This window comes from Xyrauchen texanus, chromosome 26 (genome assembly GCF_025860055.1).
Source record: "Xyrauchen texanus isolate HMW12.3.18 chromosome 26, RBS_HiC_50CHRs, whole genome shotgun sequence".
In the NCBI taxonomy this organism is placed as follows: Eukaryota; Metazoa; Chordata; class Actinopteri; order Cypriniformes; family Catostomidae; genus Xyrauchen; species Xyrauchen texanus.
The window spans coordinates 14,830,457-14,855,617 of NC_068301.1; the positions used below are offsets into that span (position 1 = coordinate 14,830,457).

The following is a 25,161-nucleotide window of genomic DNA, read 5'->3' on the forward strand; positions in this document are numbered from 1 at the left end:
ATGACGTTAAATGCTTAGACATTCATCTCTTTGATGGGATGAAGCATTGTGTGTCTTTGTTTAGAAATAGCTGTTTACATGAATGCATGTATTCAGGGGCGAAAATTTCATCAAAATGTTGGGGGCGGGACAATAAACATAACAATTCTCAAAATCAATTTTTGAAGGGGACACCAAGGGGTTTTTTGTTGTTGCCCTGTTTGCATTTGTATTTTATTTCTTAAACAATTATTTTAAGAATATATCATTATATTATTTACAATACACATATTTTTATTATATTTTAGGGGGGTCCTGATTTCGCCTATGCATGTATTAATATAAACAGTAGGTGGGCTGTGTTTAGGTTTGTGTCAGTGGAATTATCTTTAATGATTTAAATTTGCTTACATACATTTTTATACTTTAATGCATAACTTTGAGTTTAAGGAGGATTTGAAAGTTTAACACTTACAGGGGTCATAAGTCATGACATGAGGAATCAAATTATACTTGAGGCTGTAATCGCTGCCAAAGGTGCTTCAACTAAGTACTGAGTTAAGGGTCTGAATACTTATGTCAATGGAATATTTCAGTTTTTTCTTTTTAATACATTTCAAAGTTATCAAAATCTGGTTTTTGCTGTGTCATTATGGGGTATGGAGTGTAGATTGATGTGAATTTTTTTTAATAATTTAAAGCGTTTTAGCATAAGGCTGCAACATAACAAAAGTGAAAAATATAAAGGGGTCCGAATACTTTCTGAATACACTATATATAGTGTCAAATTTCATCACATTCAAAATCTGTGCTAAATCGCAATTAAAATATTGAAAATATAGCACTCATTATAAGTGAACCTCAAGGAACATATTAAAATAAATAAGGCATGTCATGACCCCTTTTAATATCTACATGCATGTGGATTCATGTAAAATATTTACTTTCATATTTTATTATTGCTATTATAAGCAGAGATGAACAACAATTTGTACTGGAGAAGAAAAGTAGGCTCAGGTAAAGGCAAAACAATCAATGGAACAAGAGAATGCTTATCTCTCAATGGACCTGGACACACAAGGGGTGTAAGAAAAAAATCTGTCACAAATGTTGGAGAGGTAAAACAATTACCTGGGTGAAAGGGTGGAGAAGAAAGTGGTTCTATACACAAAAGACACACTCCAGACCACAGCAGCCCTGTGCCTGTACATTGTACAGTTGTCTACTTGTTTGAGATACTGAGAAAGAGAAGCTTGAAGCTTTGTGGCATCCCATGGTTCGGTTAAATCACAGCATACACTTATACACTTAAGGTGTTATTTCCCCTTAACTAAGGGAATGGTTTGAGGGTGTTGCATATAATCCCTTAGACACTTCTCTTAGCTAAGGGAAACCATTAAGGGTTTTACTACAGTGAGCCAGGTTTTACCGTAATAAAATTATACTGTTACCATGGATACAACATGTCCCTACCACTGATCTATAATATAGACATTTGAGCAATTTTAACACAAAGAATACTTTAACTTTTTACAGTTTTTTTATTTTTCATTTTAGTGACTATTAAAGTTTCTAAGTATCATTATTGATGTGTAAATTATTGTCTGACCTCTTCTAAACTAGTACGCAAACGGCATTGTCTGGATGCACTAATTACAGTCGTTTGTGATTACTGCATAAACCTCTTAAAACTCTTTTGTTTACACATTTTTCTGTGTAAATTAAAAAACATCCATCTTGAGTTTATCATACGGAGCAATTAATGGAGGATTCTGGTTTTATGGCCAGCGAGTGTCACTTCAGGAAGACTGCTTTGATATTGATTAGTAAGGTGAGTTTAAGGTGTTAGATGTGATATAAGATTGCCTTTCATCATGTTGGCGATTCCCCATAGTAATCTTGCACTTGTTTATTGTCGCTAAGATGGTCTAAAGAGCCTCTCCCTATTGTGAAAAATTTGCATTGGTATGCTATACTCTTCAACTGGTTCTATAAACTTCCACATTTTTCCTTTTTTAGAAACCTTGTAACTCTTAGCCAAACACTTAAGATGAAGTTTTACTACCCTTAAGGTCTACTTAGGAAAATGGCAGTTATGGGGCTTTATGCAACACAAGGGAACACTTAAGTAAAAAATTTATATTTAAGGAAAATTTTAGGGGATTGATATGTTCGATTTTCACAGGCGGCAAAATTACCCATTATGCTTAGCTCGTACTCCCAACGCGGATGATACAGACTTCCGGTTCGCAACTTATTCACATTACCAAACATTGAAATAATCACTAATGACAGTCAAAAACAATGGAACACTCCCTGCTAACATAACATAATTTCCTTTCTCACTAAAATCTGTGTGTGGATGCTTTTGACGGCAATCGCTGAATAAATAAGTACACAATCACACACATTTACAAGGTAAAGTTACTACACTGGGCTCTCAGGCCGTGTGTGTGTGTGTGTGTGTGTGTGTGTGTGTGTGTGTGTGTGCATGCGTGGTGTGTATGTATGATGATGATGATGATAGAAAGCACTTCAATGTGAAATTATTCTTACAATAGTAAAGTTTCAACTTTTTCAGTCTTCTCATATTTGCTCTTTTAAATTACAGTTGTGTAGAGCCAGTGTGAAGGAGAGGCAGTCCTTGAACTTTTGCATCAAGAACTGTTGAAATGTTAAAATAAGCACTTATGGCAACTTTTGCAGGTAGTTTAAAACATTCCAACTCTGAATGATTGTTTTCTATATTTTATAGATTTTTTGCATGGTGACTTTTGTGGTAAAAGAGATAAAGCATTCCTTGTGTGATTTTGTGTGTGTATGTGTTTGCGTGCATGCACAGTATGAATAGGAATGGTTTTAGACAACTGCTTTTGAGAATTATTTTTGTGTTTTTTGATTTGTTATGCCTTTAAATGACTATGCAGTTTTTTTCTGTAAAAACCCACATTTAATGAAACATTCCTAAATATTTCAAAGGTATATTGTGTCTAATGTTTTTTTAATAGTCAGCAATTATTTTCATGGCTATTATTATGATTGAATATTTACATATGCTTTTATTATGCTACGACTAAATGCTTGCTGTACTTTTTTGCCTTATATAATTTATTTTACTTTTAAAATTTTCATGAACCACATTAATGAACAGTACCCAAGATGTTAGTAAAGTGTTGTTCACAATGTATCTGCAATGTTTTTTCAACTTAAAATAATGTAATTTTACAGGTTTACAGTCATGAAATGTGTATGGTTCTGCAATTTTCACATCTGAAAGCGACCAATGAAACTGTATGTCATGTGATGTCAAGCTTGAATCCTGACCATTTCAACCCTTTACCGTGATCATTTGGAGAAATGAAGTGTGACCATTATGCTTTTGAATTTATCAACTTGTGAATGACATGGCAGTAAAAAAAATAAAAATTTCCATGCTTTTTTTTTCTTATTATTTTTATAATTAGTGTTAGAAGTCTCAGTTTGGGAATATCACATTTATTTTAGAACTCATATGGCAATTATAAACAAGTTTTGCAAAGTTACTGGCTTTATAGAATAGGCTCTAGGGAAAAGGAAAAAAAAAAGTTACAAATATGTAAATAAATAATAAGTAGATTAATTCTACAGTAATAAAAGTGTCCTTATACTGCAATACTCAGCTTGAAATTCCATGGAAATTGAGTTAATGTTAATCTAAAAGTCACACATATAACCTATAATTCTACAATATCTTCATTTCAGGGACTTGAGGGTATGTCCAATAGTTTGTTTTATTTAATGCAATTATTCTAATACATCATAAACAACATCAAATCAAGTCATGAGCTTTTTTAATGTACCCAATTAGTTTAAACAGCACTCCAAAAATCTTTTCTTTGGTTAAAGAAAGTGGAAGCTATTCTGTACTACATTCTTGAATTAACTAGGCCTTTAAATAAACTGTTGGTCAAAATAAATATTTATAGACTTATTGGTTACAATCCTGATTTATATGAATAATCCCATTTTATTATTTATAATTTATTAAGTACAAAATGTGTTGCCCAAAAACAATGGTTTATTTTTTTTGTATGATACCTTTAAAATTTTTGCTGTTTCATGAATGGTTTTGTTTCATATTTGATTTTAAAACATTGGAGTGGTGGTGGCGCAGTGGGCTAAAACTGGTTCGATCCCCACGGCCACCACCATTGTGTCCTTGAGCAAGGCACTTAACTTCAGGTTGCTCCAGGGGGATTGTCCCTGTAATAAGTGCACTGTAATTCGCTTTGGATAAAAGCATCTGCCGAATGCATAAATGTAAAATGTAAATGTTATAATAATATGATAAGGCCAAAGTAAAAAAAAGGGCTTAAAATCGACCTGTTTCTCACCCTCACTTATTGCATTGCTTCGGAAGACATGGATTTAACAACTGGAGTTTTATGGATTTTATGCTGCTTTTATGGGCTGGGGCTTAAATTTTGGTACACATTCAGTTGCATTGTGAGGACCTGAGTTGAAATATCCTTCTAAAATTCTAGAAAGAAGAAAGAAAGTCATACACATCTGGGATGGAATGATGGCAAGTAAATGATGAGAACATTTTCATTTTTGGGTGAACTATCCCTTTAAGTTGTTAAAACATTTAAAAAAATATGAAGCGCCGTCGGTCTCTATGCCATATTTGTAGTTTTTCACGTTTCACAATTGATACTTTGCTGAACTCCGCCTCCCGTGGTCACGCTGTTCGCTGTGACAAGATTTGAAGAACTTCCCATGAATGGGAGATTGCCATGAAATTTGGCGCCAAATTTTGGCAAAAAATTATCATAAACGATAATATTATTACTTGGGCTGGAATGAAGAGTGACATTAAAGCATATTTATTCTGCGATTGGTCAGATACGCTTTTAAGGCGGGGCTTACCGAAGGGTCAGTTGTAGTTCTGAACATAGACATCATATAGTCTCTATATAATATCTATGGTTCTGAAGTGAACTTTCCATCGAACCAGGAATTGTGGGCAATATTAGCTGAAAAAGCATGCACGGATCATCGTCAATTTGAAAATCTACCTGAAATAGTAGACCATCTGGGCAACTTTGGCATACCTTTTTTTTAAACATACTATGACTTAAGACACACTAATTCTAATCTGACATACTATTAAGGACTGATTGTAGCACATCGAGCAAGGCTCGTCTAAGTGTACTTAAAATGCAGTCTTAGTACGCATGTGTCAAACTCATTCATATTTGCTCGCGGTCAAAATAGTATCAACGCACTCGACCAGGTGCGATCCGATCAAGAACGCAGAAAACGAAGTATACCTGGGACTTTAAAGGGCAGGTTCCATTGTGACAACCTACCCCACTTTTAGATGTGTGCGTATTTAGAAACTGACATACAAAAATCAACCCACCCTGAGAATTTTTCACCAGTTTATTTAATTTGACTAGTATTTGTCTGTGCGTGCCATGCCCTTCCGAACTACATTTCCCATAAACGCCAGCACCGCACTGGCTGATGGTATAATGGAAGGCTGCGGTGTGACAGCGGAGCTGTATCCGGCGAAGCGCTACTGAGCAGAGTCAATCTAGATAGCCATGGCGGCGACAGGAGGAGGGAAAATCAGATCAAGAAGATATCACATCGCTTCAAAACCATACGCCAAAGGCAAACAGGTGAATAAAACGAAACTTCAGTCGCAGCGATAGGGATTTTAGTGCTATTTAGTTGTTAACGTAGCGCCGCATTGGCGACTGTTATTGTTTTTTATCAAACAGGAGACATTTTGCGGCCTGTTTCAGGCCTTTTCACGCTCCTCCAGCACACGGTCCCTCCACTGTCACCGCAATACCGTTAACTCATTTGACTGACGAGACGGAGCCGTTAATTAAGGAAAATACGCTATATATGACGTCATAGAGGCGAAATTTTTAAGTTTTTGCGTATCCCTCACAGCCGTATGAAGGCTTGCTTCAAACTGGTGTCGTAAGCCGTTAGCTGCGGCTCGCGCCGGCGTCAAAAATATTTTTTCTCTCAAGTTGATAAACCTAGAAGCATTTATAACAACCTTGTAACTTTATTGACCTGTAAACTGAGATTGTTTGTGCTCTAAATATCAAGCTTTCATTATAGTGGCCGCTCAAATGGCCCACACGTGGGTAACATGAGCTTAATAGCACTTTTGTCACTGTTTTCTCTTATTCTGTATACTATGTCGTTTATTTGTTTAAAAATACACTGGATAAGCCATTGTTTACATGCTTTGACAAAGGAGGAAAGTGTAGGTATTTAATGCAGTGGGGTTGTCTTCATGACACACTGAAGAAAGGCGGGATGGTAGTGCGTGCGTGCGTGCGTGTGTGTGTGTGTGTGTGTGTGTGTGTCGTGGCGTGGCGTGTTTTCAGATGGATCTGTAAAACGCACACACGGGAAGTCCTGCACTAACATACTGCTTTGTTTATGAAAGATAAGATGGTGCAGTGACTAACTTAGGTTAATGGATTGATGTGGTTCCATGATCCGCGTACGTAAACAATCTATTTGTTTTATTAGAAACTAGTTTTAATTTTCAACCGAAAGAAATCATGAGCTGCCTATAAATCCAGCCTCGTATGAACCAGAATGTGAAAGTTATGTTTGCATCTTGCATGATATGCAAAGAGGTCCTACGTTGTAGGCAAATCAAGTAGGCTAGAGAATTACAGCATTATTGATTTTACCAACAAATATCACATGTTTCTAAATAGTTGCTTTAGAGCTGTCAACAAAGGCAAAAGTTGCTCTATTCAATGTTGAGCCCATCTTGTTGAAATAGGAATATTATTTTAAAAGTTCTTACAATTTAAGATTGATTACCTACTGTTTGCTGCACAATGCTTGCCTGGTCATCTTTTCTGATTTCCATCTATAGATGATGTCAATAGTTAAGAACATATAAAGATAAATGTTACTGAGATTAATATAAGGAAAGACTAATTTAGACTAATATAAAAGAAAACAGCTTTTATTCTTTGGTATTAGACTACATTTTAGAACAATTCTCATGTTTGCACATTTCTACTGTCGTAATTGCCAATTACTTCTCTTGATACTGTTATTGCGAATAATTTTGATTAATACAAATAACATTAAAATACTTATTTGGAAGGATCAGCTGTGTGCAGTATTCTTTATGTAGGCTACACATTAAAATAATTCCAAGAACTGTTTATGTATTTGTATAATATCTGTTTAATCTGTTAATGAAGATGGTGCCTAAACTGTCAACTTAACATTGAGCACGTTTATATGCACACCAATACACTGATTACTCCCAAAAATCAACTTTTTTTAAAAAAAATGAGAAAGCAAGAAGGACAATGTTTACGTGAGATTTGAAATAATAACGTTATTCTCTGCTTTTGACACCAAACCGTGAAGAGACATGTGCTCAACACGTCTGCATATTTGTTGTCGGCTTATTAAGCATAATCTGTGTATAAACTTGCATGTAAATGTGCTCACTGACCCTCTTAGAAGCATGAAAAACAAAACGTATTACCATTTTTAATAAATGATACACCGAAGCGAGGAGCAGACTTGTCTGTGATTAATTTCGATGCTCAACTGCTGCAAAAACATGTTAAATAGAAATTAAATGAATTTTTGTCTCAAAATGAGAAGACCCTCAGGGCTTTCTATAACATGGACTGTTCACGATTAGCTAGTTTGTGATGGCTGTAATTATTTAATTACAGTAGGCCTAGCTGGTATATTGTCCACCCTAGTATTATATTTGCATTTATTCATTTATTAGTTGTTGTTATACAATGTGATTCATTTATATGGACATTCAAACCTGTATTTTTTTTATTTGTCCATTTGTGTATCACCATACCTTGTCTCCCCTCACCACTAGCACACTATATTAACTGCACTAACAATGTACATAAAATATCAACAGCATGTAGACTAAAGCTCTGCTTTCTCTGTGCTGAGAGTATGGCTGGGAATCACCAACGTCACATTACAGAGGCCATGATACGTATCGTGATGCATGTTCATTTTTTATTGAATTTCTCCTGAGCATAATTTAGTGTAATAGTTGTTTATAATAAACTTAATACAATTTTTCACCATTCAAAACACTAAGGTTGGTAAAGAAAAATAAATAATTCTGGATTTAACAAACTCTATGATTAAACAACTTGTATCAAAATGCCAGTCAAACACAGCTCACTTCAATACACTGTTCTTGTAATCAAAAGAAGAGTTGTATAATCATAACATGAAACTTATTTAACCCATATTTTAGGCCATATTCATAAAGACACAGGAAGTGTCAGATTTTAGGCAGTGCAATATATTCTGTTAAGATCAAATGAAAATACATAGTAGCCTGCAATTGTATTTTCTTAATATAGTTAGTCTAACTCACCCTCGCATGTGATATCTACAATGCCTGTGCTGCAGATGTTTGGCATTTTCTCGCAACTTGGATGAGAGCAGTTTACAAAATAGGGCTGCACGATATGGACTAAAAATGCGATGTGCAATACAATATTCCTAGGACGACGTCATCAGAGTGTGCAGAAAATTGCAACCCCCACCGCTCAAATAAACTGAAGTATATTGGAATAAAAAATGGCTTTAGCATAGTTGTTTTATTCCAAGTTGGATATAGACTATGTAAAAAAATATATGCTGTTTTACTATTAGCTATGAAGCAGATATAATAATTCAATTATTTAGATTTTTTTGTAAAAATCATATGAATGTGTATATAATTAATTATTAAATATTATGGGATATCCAAAAATAATCAGTTGAAAAATATTAGGTTTTTACACTTAATTCATGTTTATATCAATTTCAATATTAGTTCCATTTAAAATCTTATCTTGAAAAAGAAGTATAGAAGAGCTTGCCTTAGTAATTCAATTTTCCCACATGCTCTCAGTCCATGCTGAACTTAAAGGTGGGGTATGTGATTTTCTTTTTTGACCATTTTTTCAAAATAACTTGAAATCCTATTCCTAACCCACTTACTGGCTGTAAATTAGAAGCACTGAAATGAAAATTAAGCAATTTAATCATCTGTGGAACGGGCAGGACTCGAAAAACTCCAGCCAATCATTTTCAAGACCATCTAGAATCATTGGACAGAAAATGTGTCAATCAAACGGTCGTACCATGCCCCCTCCCCCACCACCCTGGCGCGCGTGTCCCGTTCGTGCGCATACTCAAAGCTCGTGACCCAGTAACAGGAAGCGATTGTATTTATGTATGGAGAATAGAGCTTTTATAGTGCTAGTGGGGTTGTTCCACATTTCTATGAATCCTGTTTTGAATAGAAGACCGCTGTACAGACGCCAGGGCTGGCGATGTTCTTTTTTTTACAGTTATGAGAAAATCAGCTCTACACCTTTCAAGAGTGGTATGCGAACCCCTCCTCCTGCTGTGTCAACAATTTGCTCTGAAAAATTGTCTGACAGGTGAATGCACTGTTTGACTAGTGAGTCTAGAACACTGCGCATCTGAGTTTTCGCTCGTGCATGATTGCGCGTCCATGTTTTTCGAATGGGTGGAGTCAGGGCCAGCGTTGGAGGAGAGAAGGTAGGAGCTTAGAGTTGTGTATTTTCAAAATCTGCCGGCCGTTTTGCAAATCACATACCCCACCTTTAAGACTGAGAGAAATGAATCAATAGACAAGCCATTAATTGAAACCCATCCTTTGATATAACCACACAGATCCACGGAGACCAATAAACAAACCAAGTCTGACTTTGTATATCGGGTCTGGTGCCATTAGTATCTGCACAGGACAGAGCTGGATACAGCTACATATCCACAAATCTGACACGCTCCATCATTTGAGTCAGAGGTAGATTTTTCTCCCCAAATTGGAATGCCCAATGTGCTCTAAGTCCTCGTGGTGGCAAAAGTTTCATCAAGTGGCTTGTTGAGCTTGTTACTGCGGAGATCTAGTGCATGGAGGCTTCATGCTATTCTCAGCAGCATCCACGCGCAACTCGCAAACGCACCCCACCGAGAGTGAGAACCACATTATAGTGACCATGGGGAGGTTAACCCAATGCGACTCTACCCACAATGCAAACTGACTGGAGTCATTAAGCCAGATGTAGTTTTTGGAAAACACTATTTTAATCTCTTAAAATCGTTTCAGTCTTTAAGTTATTCATGCGTGTTAATTGTGCATGTGACCGATTGCAATAGCTGCACATTGAAATGGAGTGGGGCACAGCGCTTGCTTGCTCTAACTTATAGCATGAAAAAAACGTAAATGAATATCAGAGGGTATGTTGAAAGATACAGCACAACATACTGAAATGTTTCTTCTCTCATGTTATCAGTCTGCTAATGTTTAAATGAGAAAATGAATTGAGACATTTGTAGCCCACACGGGAACGGCGCATTTGCACTCTGCACACAATCAGAGTGCCAAGATATCGCCATGAACGTTACTGTATTAAAATCATTCCGTTATCACAATTCATTGCGATATGCAGATTGCAATATTTACATTTGTGATATTTCATTAAATTCGATTCATCTTGCAGCGCTAGTACGAAACTAACTTTTTTGACCCGGTTTTACCAACCACTTAGATTTTTACAGCCATCTTTATCCGATTCATATATACAGTATACAGATTATTCACAATCCATGTAAAGTAAAAGTCGCGCTGCTGGGTTTAAAGTGATATGAACTATGAGCAACTCCTGAGATGGCCTGAGCACTCATAAGAACAGAGCTGTTTGCAAGCCTCTGACATAAAGAAAACTCTTCAAATGCGTATTCTGTGAGAAGTGCTTGTGCTGCATTCATGAGTGGGAGCAACATTGATCACCTCAACAAACAGCTAATCAGACATGCATGCTCCTTTTTTACCCCATCTGTTCTTCAAAATATAATCAGATGTGTTCCTTCAAGCATGCTATTTGTGTCTAAGCCATGACATCTCTTGTATAATGTCCCTCTTGCTCTGTTCAGACCTGGTATTAACTTCCATCTCAGGAGATCTGATCATAAGTGGACAATGCTAAATACAGATGCATGCGGGATCTGAAACTTACAGGTCAACAGAAGGATGAGCCAATTTATCTGCCACTGTTTAAAACGTACCTGCCTTTTGGATAATTTCATACCCTGGTTAAAGAGTAAAAAAAGCTAATATTTCACAGGCTTTATCTTGACACATGCACTGGTAGCATGGACTCTGCATAGCTGCATTGATACATGCACCGTAAAGGTGAACATGAGGATGTAATGTTGTATCGATAATTTGAAAAGCCCTTGCTTAGAGTTGTGCTTGCAGGTTTGTTGGCTAGATTAGGTAACGTCAAGCCAGAGTACTGTAATTTTGCTGTGCATTTTGGCTGAAGTTAACGTTTTTGAAGGAGAAAGTGAATGTTCTCCTGTACACCGTTTAAAACTGCTTTTCCACAGATTTCTAGTAGTATCGACTGGCCATGCTGACCTTGGATCACACCATGCGTGCACTGTTGTCAGGAAGTGACTTATGTTGCAACACTAAGCTCATGCTGGAGGCCCCAGCCATGAACACAACTGACGTAGAGTGTGATGTGTTTAGTGTTTCCTATATGTAGTCTTGATCAGCTATGCAGTGCTTTTGATTTCATAGCAAGACAGGACGATGAATTTTGCTCTTTCGCTGCCCTATATTTAAAACAGAAGTAGCTGTAAGTATTAAAAGTCATTTTGATTGCTCATTCTCTCCTGGCTTCTCTTCTGCTGGGACTAAATGAACTATTTAGCTTCCCGACCTGCCTGTGAGTCACATGCTTACAGTGTTTAGCCAATGAGCTGATCTGTGGTGTTGATGTATCGTAACTCTGGATCTGTGTTAGAAAACAGTAAGCCTGTATTGCTTGCACAGTGTTTTGGTCCCAGGGCCCCTTTTAGACTACAACAGAAGCTCTCAAATCCCTGCAGTCTGTAGCCTTGGGGGCCAAACTGCATCCTCACACAGTGTGTTAAATTGGGAGAAGAATCTTTCCGCTAAGTTTTTTGTTTAAGGTTACGGTGTTATCTGTTCAAGGGTATTAGTGGCTGCTGCACACTTAGTTATAGATAAGTTGAAAGTGACATGAACATGGTTATCGGGAAACCCAAACTTTTGAGTTTAAACAATTCTGTTTGTCAGCTACTCACTGCTTTCACCCACAGTGCCAAAGATTCGGGTTGAGTTGGACCCTAGGTATTGCTTGAATCCTTCCTTGAATGTAAATCTGTGGGATTTTTTTCAAATGCAGATCAAAATCATCAGTCTGATTGCTTGGAAAAATAATGGCACTCTCCTCAAGCTGCTTGATTTGATCTGCATATTCATTAGCACAAAAGGTATCGAAATGTACTAAATACTGCATTCTTGGCACCACCAATTAATGAGGTGAAGCGTTCATTTGTACTGATGTCCTACAGAAGCCTTTATCAAATCTGCATTAGTCATGAATATGTTTACTTGATTAAGACACGTCATATTGCGATTATTTTGAAATATTGCGATTTGATCTTCGATATGATAAACAAAAACTAGAAAGTGATTTTTGTTCCTCTCCAATTTGGAATGGCCAATTCCCAATGCACTCTAGGTTCTCGTGGTGGCTTAGTGACTCGCCTCAATCCAGGTGGCAGAGGATGAATCTCAGTTGCTTCCGCTTCTAAGACAGTCAATCCATGCATCTTATCACATGGCTTGTGCGCTTTACCGCAGAGACATAGCGTGCGTGGAGGCTTCACACTATTCTCCACGGCATCTACGCACAACACACCACGCTCCCTACCGAGAGCGAGAACCACATTATAGCAACCATGAGGAGGTTAGCCCATGCGACTCTACCCTCCCTAGCAACCTGGCCAATTTGGTTGCTTAGGAGACGTGTCTGGAGTCACTCAGCATGCCCTGGATTCGAACTCATGACTCCAGGGGTGGTAGTCAGGGTCTTTACTTGCTGAGCTACCCAGGCCCCAAAAGTGATTCCTTTTGACCAAAGTTTGGTAATGTTTTGGCCATGTTCTACTGCCAATATAAAGGTTACTCTGAGGATTTACACTCGAGTCCTCTTAAAAATAACTAAACCTGGACCTTTGTCACTTAAGCCACAAACAAATAAATTAAAACAAAGACAAGTCTTCATATTCGCATTGTACCTGTCCACTGTGCACTTTTTTTTGTCCACTTTGTGATTGGGTCTCAGCCCAATTCATCATTATTATTTTTGGAACCCAGTCAAAAAAAAATTATTCTGACATTATTTAAATGTTGCCTTGAGCCAAAATATGTATTCATAAGTCCCCTATCTGCTGGTCAGAGTGGATCGTGAGGGGGTTACTACACTTGGTGACCTATATGAGAGTGGAGTGTTGAGATCCTTTGAAAATTTGGTTCAACATTTTGGGATTCCCAGATCTCAGTTCTGTAAGTATTTACAGCTGCGCCATCTGCTCTGTATTTTTTTTTTTTGGGAAGTAGTTTACACCCCCTAAAGCGGCAGATACTCTGGGAGCGGTGATTAATGCTTTTGGAAAAGGTCATGAGGCATCCGTGTATTACTCCCTGTTAATTCAGAGTCTGGGGGATGGAGCTTCAACTTCTCAAGAGATTATGGGAGAAAGAATGAAACTTTTTATTGGAGGAAGGAGTGTGGGCTAGGATTCTAAATAACATCAAGTCTGTATCTAGACATTCAAGGTTGCACTTTTTGCAATTCAAGATTTACATAGATTCTATTGGACCCCCCTCTAGATTGTATAGGCTTGGTCTTAAAGACACACCCACTTTCTGACAATGTCAATCAGAAGATGGATACACAACCCATGTCTTTTTTGGGTGTGTTAAGATCCAATAATTTTGGTTGAAGATTCAGAGTTTTATGTGTGCGGTATTGGGCACTCAAATTTTATTTTGCCCCAGACTCAGTATTTTAGGTTATGGGGTGGTCATTAATATGGAGAATAAGCACATAAAAAACTGGGTCCTAAGTAGTGTTATGATCGCCAAACAGATAGTTTTAAGGGGTTGGAAGTTGGCTGGAGTGCCCCCATTTCGGGACTGGTGTTCGGAGATGGGCAGGGTGGCAGCTTTTGAAGAGGGGTCATCCAGAAGACTGGGGAATTTAGACTTTGGTGGAGAAATGGGGCATATATCTGGCTTTTTTGGAGGGCTCTCGGGGAGGGACAGCGGAGAGAGAGGTATAGTGGATGTCTGATTTTGTTTGTTTGTGTGTGTATAATCATGTGATCACTGGGGTGTTGTTGGGGTGGTGCTAATGCTAATAATTTTGCTCACTACAAGTGTACAGAGAGGTACAGTAGCCTTTCTGTCAGCTCGAACCAGTCTGGCCATTCTCCATGGACCTCTCTCATCATCAAGGCATTACCGTCTGCAGAACTGCCACACACTGGATGGTTTTTGTTTTTGGCACCATTCTGAGTAAACTAGAGACTGTTGTGAGTGAAAATCCCAGGAGGTCAGCAGTTACAGAAATACTCAGACCAGCCTGTGTGGCACCAACAATCATGCCATGGTTAAAATCACAGAGATCACATTTTTTTTCCCCATTCTGATGACTGATTTTAAAATTTTCTGAAGTTCCTGACACATATCTGAATGATTTTCTTAATTGCACTGCTGCCACACGATTGGGTGATTTAGATAATAGTATGAATAAGTAGGTGTACAGGTGTTTCTAATATAGTGCTCGGTGAGTGTATTTCTGTAATAAAATGTTAACTTGCACAAGGCAAGTTGTGTAGCTCACATTCACAAAAGCTGTAAAATATGCTCCTCTTTTTAAAGTCTTCTCCACTGTCCACAAATACCCCATGCCATGGGGTGTATTATTTGTATGTTAATTTGTAGTGGCCAAACCTATTTGGAATTACGCAAAACTGAATCTGCAGCGCTTTAAATATAACTTGTTCAGCACACATTAGCAAACGTAACCAAACTCTCAAAACATCTATTACATTGAGCATGAGATGGAGTTGTGGAGCACAAATCTATACAGACATGACAAAGCATCGTGCACGGACTGAAGCAAGCTCACCATTTATTTAATTAAATCGCAGACCATTGCAGAATAATAATTGCACAAGGTCATATCATCATTTAGATATTATTTTCATTATTTGTGTGGCCCTTTTCATGAATTAAAGGATCTACAGATTAGCTGTAGTTCTCAAGTTGTAGCTCTGCTTTATATGCTAATGACGTCTTTTCTGTTCAACAGCAGCCAGGCCTGATCAGTCGAGTGACAGATACGGTGAAGAGCATAGTCCCCTCCTGGCTGCACAAATACTTCAAAAATGGAGAAGTTGCAGAGGGTGAAGGAGCTGCAGTTAGGGTGGAGCAGAACAATGTTGCTCCTCCCCCCAATGGCAATGATGATGCCGCCCCACACCCAGATGGTCAAGACTCTCCAGAGCCGAGCACAAGTAACACAGGTATATTGTGTAGATGCTGTCCTGCAGACACCCAAAAGCTCCATTCTAAATCTTAATGAGCTATTTCAGTCTGCTGTACACATGGACATCTACCTCCTAAAATTATCGAAATTAAACCTCATAAGTAACTGGGTTGAAGTGTTTTGGCAGCAACTCCATTGATGTGCATTTCATGTGAGGAAGTGTGTCATGTGTGAGATACAAGATAACACTAACACTCGCATTTCATGCCAGAGCCCTTTGAAGAGAAAATGTATTATTATTTATTATTACTGCTTCTACCAATTGAGACTGATGTTAGCTGGCAACACAATTTTCTAAGAACAAATACAAAATGCACACACTATATAAGGGGTGACGAACCCTGCTCCTGGAGAGCTACCTTCCTGCAGAGTTTAGATCCAACCCTAATCAAACACACCTGAACCAGCTTATCCAGGTCTTTAGGATTACTTGAAAATGACAGGCAGGTGTGTTGGAACTAAACTCTGCAGGAAGGTAGCTCTCCAGGAGCAGGGTTGGTCACCCCTGCACTAGATGAATTAGTGCATTTTTAAATGTATGGAACAATCAATTCTTTTCTGTGCTGAATGCAAAGCTTATTGATATTTCCTCCGATTTCACAAAAATGTGTGTTTTCTGGGAAAATCTACTGAGGATACATGCAATGCTACATTAGGTTTTGGTCAAAACAAGGTATCGTAAGTCCGCATTATTGTGCTATATACTGTTTCGAATAGCTTTCCATGTCATGAGCGCATGAGCTCACTAGGTTATGGAACACACGTTGTGGAGTATAATCATTACTATATGCATTTTATTTTTCTCTGTTGTTCAAGGTTCTGCTATGATAATGCAAATTAGTTCTGTGGTCATTATTTAAAAAATTGTGTTGAATTCATTTTCAGAACCATCTACAAGCAGAGCATCATTGAACTTTCAGGATGCTCTGTCAAGACCACCACTCAATCGCACACACCTGCATTTCTCCTCTCTGGATGGATCCCCTGCACTAGGGGGCTCAAGTTTCCTCTTCTCACAGCCCTCCACATCTACAGCACCCTTTTCGGGAAGCCCTTTCGCTGTAACCTCCAACTTTTCCCTGGTGAAGGAGATTAAAGATTCAAGCTCTCAGCATGAGGATGACAACATCTCCACCACCAGTGGCTTTTCGTCACGTGCATCTGATAAAGGTAAAAAGCAGTGTTTAGCATGCAGAAAGCAATAGATATAAGTTTGCATATTAGCCAATTGTATTTCCTTAGCAATGGACAAAAAGAAAACACTAAATTGTAACAATTGCTTGAATGCATTTTATTAAGAACAGATTTTAGGATAAATGGAATTTGACTCAACGCTCTTTGACTAGAGTAACCTCAATCTGGGTAGAGGACGACAAATCTCAGTTTCCTCGGCGCCTGAGACTGTCAATCCGTGGATTTTATCACGTGGCTTGTTGAGCGTGTTACAGCAGAGACATGGCACACATGGAGGCTAAGGCTGCACCTAACGATTATTTTTTTTATTGATTAATCTACCAATTATTTTTCAGATTAGTCGATTAATCTAACAACATTTTTTTATTATTATTTCTTGATTAATATAACAATTAATTAACCCAAATTAAATATAAAAAACTTGTCATTAGTATTTCAATATTTTAATAAATTATCTTCTCAACTGTACAAAAAACAAAGTGTGCACTGCAGGGCATTATTCTGCAACAAAAATAACCCTGTTTTAACTGGTAATCTCTATTGCTAAATGTAGATTACTTTAATTTTATTTTGGAGTGATTTTAAGTAAGAACATGTTCAATTCAAGTAAAAGGAAAGTGCAATCTACATTTAGCAATCCAACAACAAAATAAATTGAACAAAATGTAAAATTCAAGTCACTTTCAGGGGGAATATAAAAACATTGTGCAACCTTGAGTTTAGCAGTCCAACATATAAATATTTTACAGTAAAATTAGTGCAATTTGAGTAACATTTAAATGTTTTGCTAACAAGAATAACTAAAACTTGTGCATTCTTAATCAACTCTTTGTAACAAAACAATTCAGGTAGGAACCTATTAATGAAAATTAGGGGTCACGATTGTGAAATTTGGCTGACAATTAATTGTCAAACTTATAATTGATTATGACTATAATTACTGTTTTAGGACTATGATGATTAATTGTCCGTTTTAGGTGTTTCACGAATATGATGATTAATTACCATACAAACTCACTGTGTGCTTCATGCACACAAAGTAATTTATACAAATATATCTTGGGTCATATAATAAAATAAGGGTATATGATTTCTTTTTCAGGCTTCAAAAACATATGAATGACAGTCAAATATAATAATATTTTAATTATCAAAATATGTCTAAATAACTCAAATATATCGCTCTTATTTGTACAATTTACTTTTGATCCATTGGACTTTCAATATTTTGTTTTCTTTTGCTGCTTTTGTAACCCAGCTAACCTGTATAGCTATTATATTATGCAATAGTAAAATATTTCTGCCTTAAATTCTTCACTTTCATACATTATTTAAAGGCTCTCTGATTAACTAACAAGCCCTTATTTCTCATGAAGGAAGACTTTGAGATTGTGTTTCTTGCATTTGATCATCACAGAAATAGAGCAGGACCTCTATGTTATAACACTGCGTGAATAAACCCATAATGACCATGATATTTGACATTACATGGTCGTAAAGTGAAACTGGAGCACTGTGCGTTCACAAAACGAATCCGTTTATACCTTGTTTATATTTTCGTGGGAGTTTTGCGCACGCCTCGGTAGACTGCATGCACATCAGTGCGCTTGAGAAGTGGTTCATCTTCACACACTCAAGAGAGCTGTAAAGTTACGTTAGCAGTGGTGCAGAAATTACTTTTAACATGGGTGCGATGAGGAAACATTATGGAGGCTTCACGCCATTCTCCGCACAACTTGCCACATGCCCCACTGAGGGCGAGAACCAAATTATAGCAACCACGAAGAGGTTACCCCTTGTGACTCTACCCTCCCTAGCAACCGGGCCAGTTTTGCTTAGAAGACCTGGCTGGAGTCATTTAGCACGCTCCCTGGATTCGAACTCACGACTCCAGGGGTGGAAGTCAGCGTCTTTACTCGCTGAGCTACCCAGGCCCCAGATAAATAGGATTTTTTAGTTTTACAATAGGTGTAGATAGACCTTAGATCAGTGTTTAATCTTCTTGCAGATGTGCCCACATCAAAGACGGTGCCGCTCCTCTGGTCTCCAGAGACGGAACGCATCCACTCTGGATCACAGCAATCTCAGTCTGGCATTAAGAAACCAGCATTCAACCTGTCAGTCTTCGGCACTTCCCCATCAGTAAGTGTTTCATAGACTTCACATTGATTTGTTCTTGTTAGATCATGTCATGGGCAATGGAACGTTTTCATTTATCATTTGAGAACTGAGAAATCAGGACATATCGATATACTAAGACATTCTATACTTAATGTGATGGTGTTCCTTTTAAGGTGAGGAATATACAAGTTTTGTGATGTCACCAATATACTCATTAAGAACTGAAAGATTGCTTTTAAGCCGATGTGCTCTCTTATAGTCAGTGTTGAACAGTTCAGTGCTGAACAGTTCAGTGCTAAACTCCAGTCAGTTGGGAGATTCACCCTTCTACCCAGGGAAGACCACATATGGAGGCGCTTCTGCGATCCGAACAGCGCGTACACGACCTGCAACCCCTTACCAGGTCTGAGCAATCATGCCAATGTTAGACTCTGAAATGTGTATGAATTGGCATAACTTTGCAAAATAAAATTTGTTAGAATATCAGTCGAAATTACATGGTTTAGATTGCTGCTTTTGCTGGTTTCTTTCCCTCTTTTGACTGATGCAGTATTTTGGTCTTTGGTTCCTCAGCCTCCAGTTAGAAGGCAGATAAAAGCAAAGCCAGCTGGAGTTCATCCTTGTGGAGTAACCAGCGCTACAGCTAGACGCATTCTTCAGTCCCTGGAACGCATGTCCAGCCCTCTTGCTGTGAGTTCACGGACTCTGCTCACTTATCTTGATTCCAAATGTTTATACTTGACTGAAGAAATAGCAATTGACAAAACTCTTAATTTCCTGTCAAATCAATGTTAAGCGAAAAAAAACTAAATTATTCATTAACATGTTATTGATACCTTTTCAGGATGCAAAAAGAATTCCGTCTTCAGTTTCTTCACCTTTGTCAACAGTAAGTGCCACATCACTTTCACATTGCAACACTTTCAAATTGTCTGATTTCTTTTCAAATCAGTACAGTTTTTTTTTTAATTAAATTGTTTTATCTTTCAGTCATTGAATCACACAGACCTTGACATTTCAAATTTCCAGTCGAAGAGGAAAAGGGTAATTGTACGTGCACCTTAAAATGTGAACAATACCGAGTGCCCATTAAAATTTGTTGAAGGGCATGTCCTGGATATGTCGAGAGATCATAAATGTAAAGCTGACCTGATCCATCTTTTTGTTGATGCTGACTGCTTAAAATTATGATGCATCCGGAAAGTATTCACAGCGTTTGACTTTTTCCACATTTTGTTATGTTACAGCCTTATTCCAAAATGGATTAAATTCATTATTTTCCTCAAAATTCTACAAACAATACCCCATAATGACAACGTGAAAGAAGTTTGTTTGAAATAGTTTTTTTTTTTTTAAAAAAAGGTGCTTTTAAGTGCGAAGCACCTTTGGCACCAATTACAGCCTCAAGTCTTTTTGAGTATGATGCTAAAAGCTTGGCACACCTATTTTTGGGCAGTTTCTCCCATTCTTTTTTGCAGGACCTATCAAGCTCCATCAGGTTGGATGGGGAGCGTCGGTGCACAGCCATTTTCAGGTCTCTCCAGAGATGTTCAATCGGATTCAAGTCTGGGCTGTGACTGGGCCACTCAAGGAAATTCACAGAGTTGTCCCGTAACCACTCCTTTGTTTTCTTGGCTGTGTGCTTAGGGTCGTTGTCCTGTTGGAAGATGAACCTTCGCCCCAGTCTGAGGTCCAGAGCACTCTGGAGCAGGTTTTCTTCAAGGATGTCTCTGTACATTGCTGCATTCATCTTTCCCTCGATCCTGACTAGTCTCCCAGTCCCTGCTGCTGAAAAACATCCCCACAGCATGATGCTGCCACCACCATGCTTCACTTTAGGGACGTATTGGCCAGGTGATGACTGGTACCTGGTTTCCTCCAGACATGACGCTTGCCATTCAAGCCAAAGAGTTCAATATTTGTTTCACCAGACAAGAGAATTGTTTCTCATGGTCCGAGTCCTTCAGGTACCTTTTGGCAAACTCCATGCGGGCTGTCATGTGCCCTTTACTGAGGAGTGGCTTCCGTCTGGCCACTCTACCATACAGACCTGATTGGTGGAGTGCTGCAGAGATGGTTGTTCTTCTGGAAGGTTCTCCTCTCTCCACAGAGAAATGCTGGAGCTCTTTCAGAGTGACCATCGGGTTCTTGGTCACCTCCCTGTCTAAGGCCCTTCTCTCCCGATCGCTCAGTTTGGCCGGGCAGCCAGCTCTAGGAAGAGTCCTGGTTTTTCCAAACTTCCATTTACGGATGATGGAGGCCACAGTGATCATTTGGACCTTCAATGCTGCAGAAATGTTTCTGTACCCTTCCCCAGATATGTGCCTCGATACAATCCTGTCTCAGAGAATTACAGACAATTCTTTGGACTTCATGGCTTGGTTTGTGCTCTGACATGCACTGTTAACTGTGGTAACTTATATAGAAAAGTGTGTGTGCTTTTCCAAATCATGTCCAATCAACTGAATTTACCACAGGTGGACTCCAAACAAGAACATCTCAAGGATGATCAGTGGAAACAGGATTCACCTGAGCTCAATTTTGAATGTCATGGCAAAGGCTGTGAATACTTATGTACATGTGATTTTTTTTTTTTTTTTTTTTTTTTAATACATTTGCAAAAATTTCAAACAAACATCTTTCACGTTGTCATTATGGGGTATTGTTTGTAGAATTTTGAGGAAAATAATGAATTTAATCCATTTTGGAATAAGGCTGTAACATAAGATGTGGAAGAAGTGAAGTGCTGTGAATACTTTCCGGATGCACTGTACATTTGTGCCTTATGTCTTGTAAAGTTGGCAACATTCTTTTTAGCTTGTGCTGATCGTCTTTTACTGTTAACAACTGTGGCAGCTGGACTCTAATCCAAAACAATGTGCTTATTCACCAAGCACCAGCAGCCTAAAGCCTATAATAACCATTTGTGAAGGATGTCAATAGTGTGCATACTTGACACCACACAGCAAAGAGTATTAACCATGTCCATGAGTTAACTTTGATTCAGAGATTTATTTTTTAGATATGCATATACACGTAGTTTTGGAAAATTCAAAAATTGTCAACCAGAATAGTTTATTGCACTTCATTAAAGACAAGGAGTATAGTACATTAAAACTCAAGAACTTGTTGGATAGCTAGAGGGGCACCGGTAACATGTTTGGGATAAAAAAAAAAGCTGACAAAATTCAAAATAAGGGTTATGGCAAATCAAGCTTGGGGAAATTGTTATTTTATTAAATGTAATGTTATTCCATTGACTTCTAGCTGGAGTCGTCTGTCCCTCCTGTGCAGAAGCTTGTGGTCCCAGCAGCTGCTGCAGTGTCTGGTAACCGCTCAATATCCTTCAGACCATCACTCACCCCGGGTGGAGTAAACAGAGTCGTCGAAAAAACCAACATAGTGACTGTGAGTACAATATTAACCCATAGTAGTACACTGTATAAATTTAACACACCTACAGTGGGTACGGAAAGTATTCAGACCCCCTTAAATTTTTCACTCTTTGTTATATTGCAGCCATTTGCTAAAATCATTTAAGTTCATTTTTTTTTCCTCATTATTGTACACACAGCACCCCATATTGACAGAAAAACACAGAATTGTTGACATTTTTGCACATTTATTAAAAAAGAAAAACTGAAATATCACATGGTCCTAAGTATTCAGACCCTTTGCTGTGACACTCATATATTTAACTCAGGTGCTGTCCATTTCTTCTGATCATCCTTGAGATGGTTCTACACCTTCAATTGAGTCCAGCTGTGTTTGATTATACTGATTGGACTTGATTAGGAAAGCCACACACCTGTCTATATAATACCTTACAGCTCACAGTGCATGTCAGAGCAAATGAGAATCATGAGGTCAAAGGAACTGCCTGAAGAGCTCAGAGACAGAATTGTGGCAAGGCACAGATCTGGCCAAGGTTACAAAAAAATTTCTGCTGCCCTTAAGGTTCCTAAGAGCACAGTGGCCTCCATAATTCTTAAATGGAAGACGTTTGGGACGACCAGAACCCTTCCTAGAGCTGGCCATCCGGCCAAACTGAGCTATCGGGGGAGAAGAGCCTTGGTGAGAGAGGTAAAGAAGAACCCAAAGATCACTGTGGCTGAGCTCCAGAGATGCAGTCGGGAGATGGGAGAAAGTTGTAGTAAGTCAACCATCACTGCAGCCATCCACCAGTCGGGGCTTTATGGCAGAGTGGCCCGATGGAAGCCTCTCCTCAGTGCAAGACACATGAAAGCCTGCATGGAGTTTCAAGATTGTGATAAATAAGATTCTCTGGACTGATGAGACCAGATAGAACTTTTTGGCCTTAATTCTAAGCGGTATGTGTGGAGAAAACCAGGCACTGCTCATCACCTGTCCAATACAGTCTCAACAGTGAAGCATGGTGGTGGCAGCATCATGCTGTGGGGGTGTTTTTCAGTTGCAGGGACAGGACGACTGGTTGCAATCGAGGGAAAGATGAATGCGGCCAAGTACAGGGATATCCTGGACGAAAACCTTCTCCAGAGTGCTCTGGACCTCAGACTGGGCCGAAGGTTCACCTTCCAACAAGACAATGACCCTAAGCACACCGCTAAAATAATGAAGGAGTGTCTTCACAACAACTCCGTGACTGTTCTTGAATGGCCCAGCCAGAGCCCTGACTTAAACCCAATTGAGCATCTCTGGAGAGACCTGAAAATTGTTGTCCACCAACGTTTACCATCCAACCTGACAGAACTGGAGAGGATCTGCAAGGAGGAATGGCAGAGGATACCCAAATCCAGATGTGAAAAACTTGTTGCATCTTTCCCAAAAAGACTCATGGCTGTATTAGATCAAAGGGTGCTTCTACTAAATACTGAACAAAGGGTCTGAATACTTAGTACCATGTGATATTTCAGTTTTTCTTTTTTAATAAATGTGCAAAAATGTCAACAATTCTGTGTTTTTCTGTCAATATGGGGTGCTGTGTGTACAATAATGAGGGAAAAAAATGAACTTAAATGATTTTAGCAAATGGCTGCAATATAACAAAGAGTGAAAAATTTAAGGGGGTCTGAATACTTTCCGTACCCACTGTACTTCGAAGTGCAACTACTTAAAAGAGCAGAAAGCAAAACATTGATGCTCCCCTTTTAATTAAATAAAAGGAATTATTTTGAATACGTGTTAAATTTGTTATAAAAAACAAAAATACACTGCACACTGGAATGATCTACAAAATTAAATTTTGTACATTGTAATATTTTTAAAGCGCTATCATTTAATTATAGCAAAAGGATCTGTATTTTGAGCTCTTAATTGCTACTGGGAGCTAAATTACTTTTCCTTTTGCAGCCTGTACGACAATCGCCTCTGGTTTCAGAACAGGCCTCTCCTCCGAGGTAAGAATTTCTTCATGGTAGTTTAAGATATTTCTGATGGCCAAAAAAAAAAAAAAAAAAGATATTCACACATTGTGGGTAAGCTTCTTTTCCCTCATTAATCCTTTTAATTTGTGCAATCCCCAGCACAAGCAGTTTGATCTTTCCCATGTCCAGCACCCCAGCGGCCAGCAGCTCTGGTTCAGGAGGGGGCAAAATGAAGAGGGAAAGGACCGCAAGACCTTCCACCAAACGACCCGACGATGAGGTCAGATACTGTTGGTCATGTACTTTGAGTAGAACTTTAAAAATTTTAATCTGTAGTGGTACATCAGAGTACTTTGATGCTGCTGTTCTCACATAGGCTGTTCTCCTTTCAGGTTGCTGAAGAACCAGTTTTACCACCCGCCTCTCTCCCCAGCAATTTCACATTGCCCACATTTAATTTCTCTTCTCCTCCCCCCAACTCGCTGGCCTCCGCCACAACATCACTTAAAACTGTCTCTGAAGGACCTGCAGCAATCAAGGTATGCCTCCATCTGACACCTCAGAACTGTGCCATCTCTATGACGTTACAGTCTTCATCAAAAGGTTGTTGACTGTGCTAAGTCTAGTCTCGGCAAACTCACTGAGGCCCTTATGAAGCAATTATGTTGAAAGATAATCTGCGAAAAATATATAGTCAAGTATTCATAACCTAACCATAAGTATTCAAAACCAAACCCTAACTGATTTCAAAAAACTTTCCCTTGTTAATCAGGAGCTAGCTGCACCATCCACACCTCCATCTGTCCCCTTCATATTTTCTTCACCTATTGTCAAGGCAACAGCTGCCAGCCCTCCATCTTTTTCTCCATCAGTAAGTCTACTCAGTTTTGTTTTTGCACCTTATAACTATAACACGAAAACAAGCATCAATATAAAAAAAACAATTCTTTCCACAGTCTGGATTCACCTTCAGTGCACCTACCATGAAAACCGTTCCTTCTTTCGCCAATGGGAAAATCACCCCAACAGTAGCACCAGGT

At 38.5% G+C, this 25,161-nt stretch overlaps 1 protein-coding gene across 2 annotated transcripts in view; it reads left to right on the plus strand.

Annotated features, from left to right (window-relative positions):
• The first annotated feature begins 5,532 nt into the window (after nt 1–5,532).
• LOC127620086 (nuclear pore complex protein Nup153-like) overlaps nt 5,533–25,161 on the plus strand; it is a 35,929-nt gene continuing 16,300 nt past the window's right edge. The window contains exons 1-14 of one of the 2 annotated variants that reach the window (XM_052093183.1): nt 5,533–5,645; nt 15,225–15,438; nt 16,347–16,631; nt 18,664–18,797; nt 19,036–19,179; nt 19,350–19,466; nt 19,621–19,665; nt 19,767–19,826; nt 22,044–22,184; nt 24,108–24,154; nt 24,281–24,401; nt 24,514–24,660; nt 24,894–24,992; nt 25,078–25,159. In XM_052093183.1, the coding sequence (XP_051949143.1) occupies nt 5,568–5,645; nt 15,225–15,438; nt 16,347–16,631; nt 18,664–18,797; nt 19,036–19,179; nt 19,350–19,466; nt 19,621–19,665; nt 19,767–19,826; nt 22,044–22,184; nt 24,108–24,154; nt 24,281–24,401; nt 24,514–24,660; nt 24,894–24,992; nt 25,078–25,159 (1,714 nt within the window). In that variant the 5' untranslated portion in view covers nt 5,533–5,567. The remainder of the gene's footprint in view (nt 5,646–15,224; nt 15,439–16,346; nt 16,632–18,663; nt 18,798–19,035; nt 19,180–19,349; nt 19,467–19,620; nt 19,666–19,766; nt 19,827–22,043; nt 22,185–24,107; nt 24,155–24,280; nt 24,402–24,513; nt 24,661–24,893; nt 24,993–25,077; nt 25,160–25,161) is intronic. The other variant, XM_052093184.1, reaches the window with a different exon arrangement.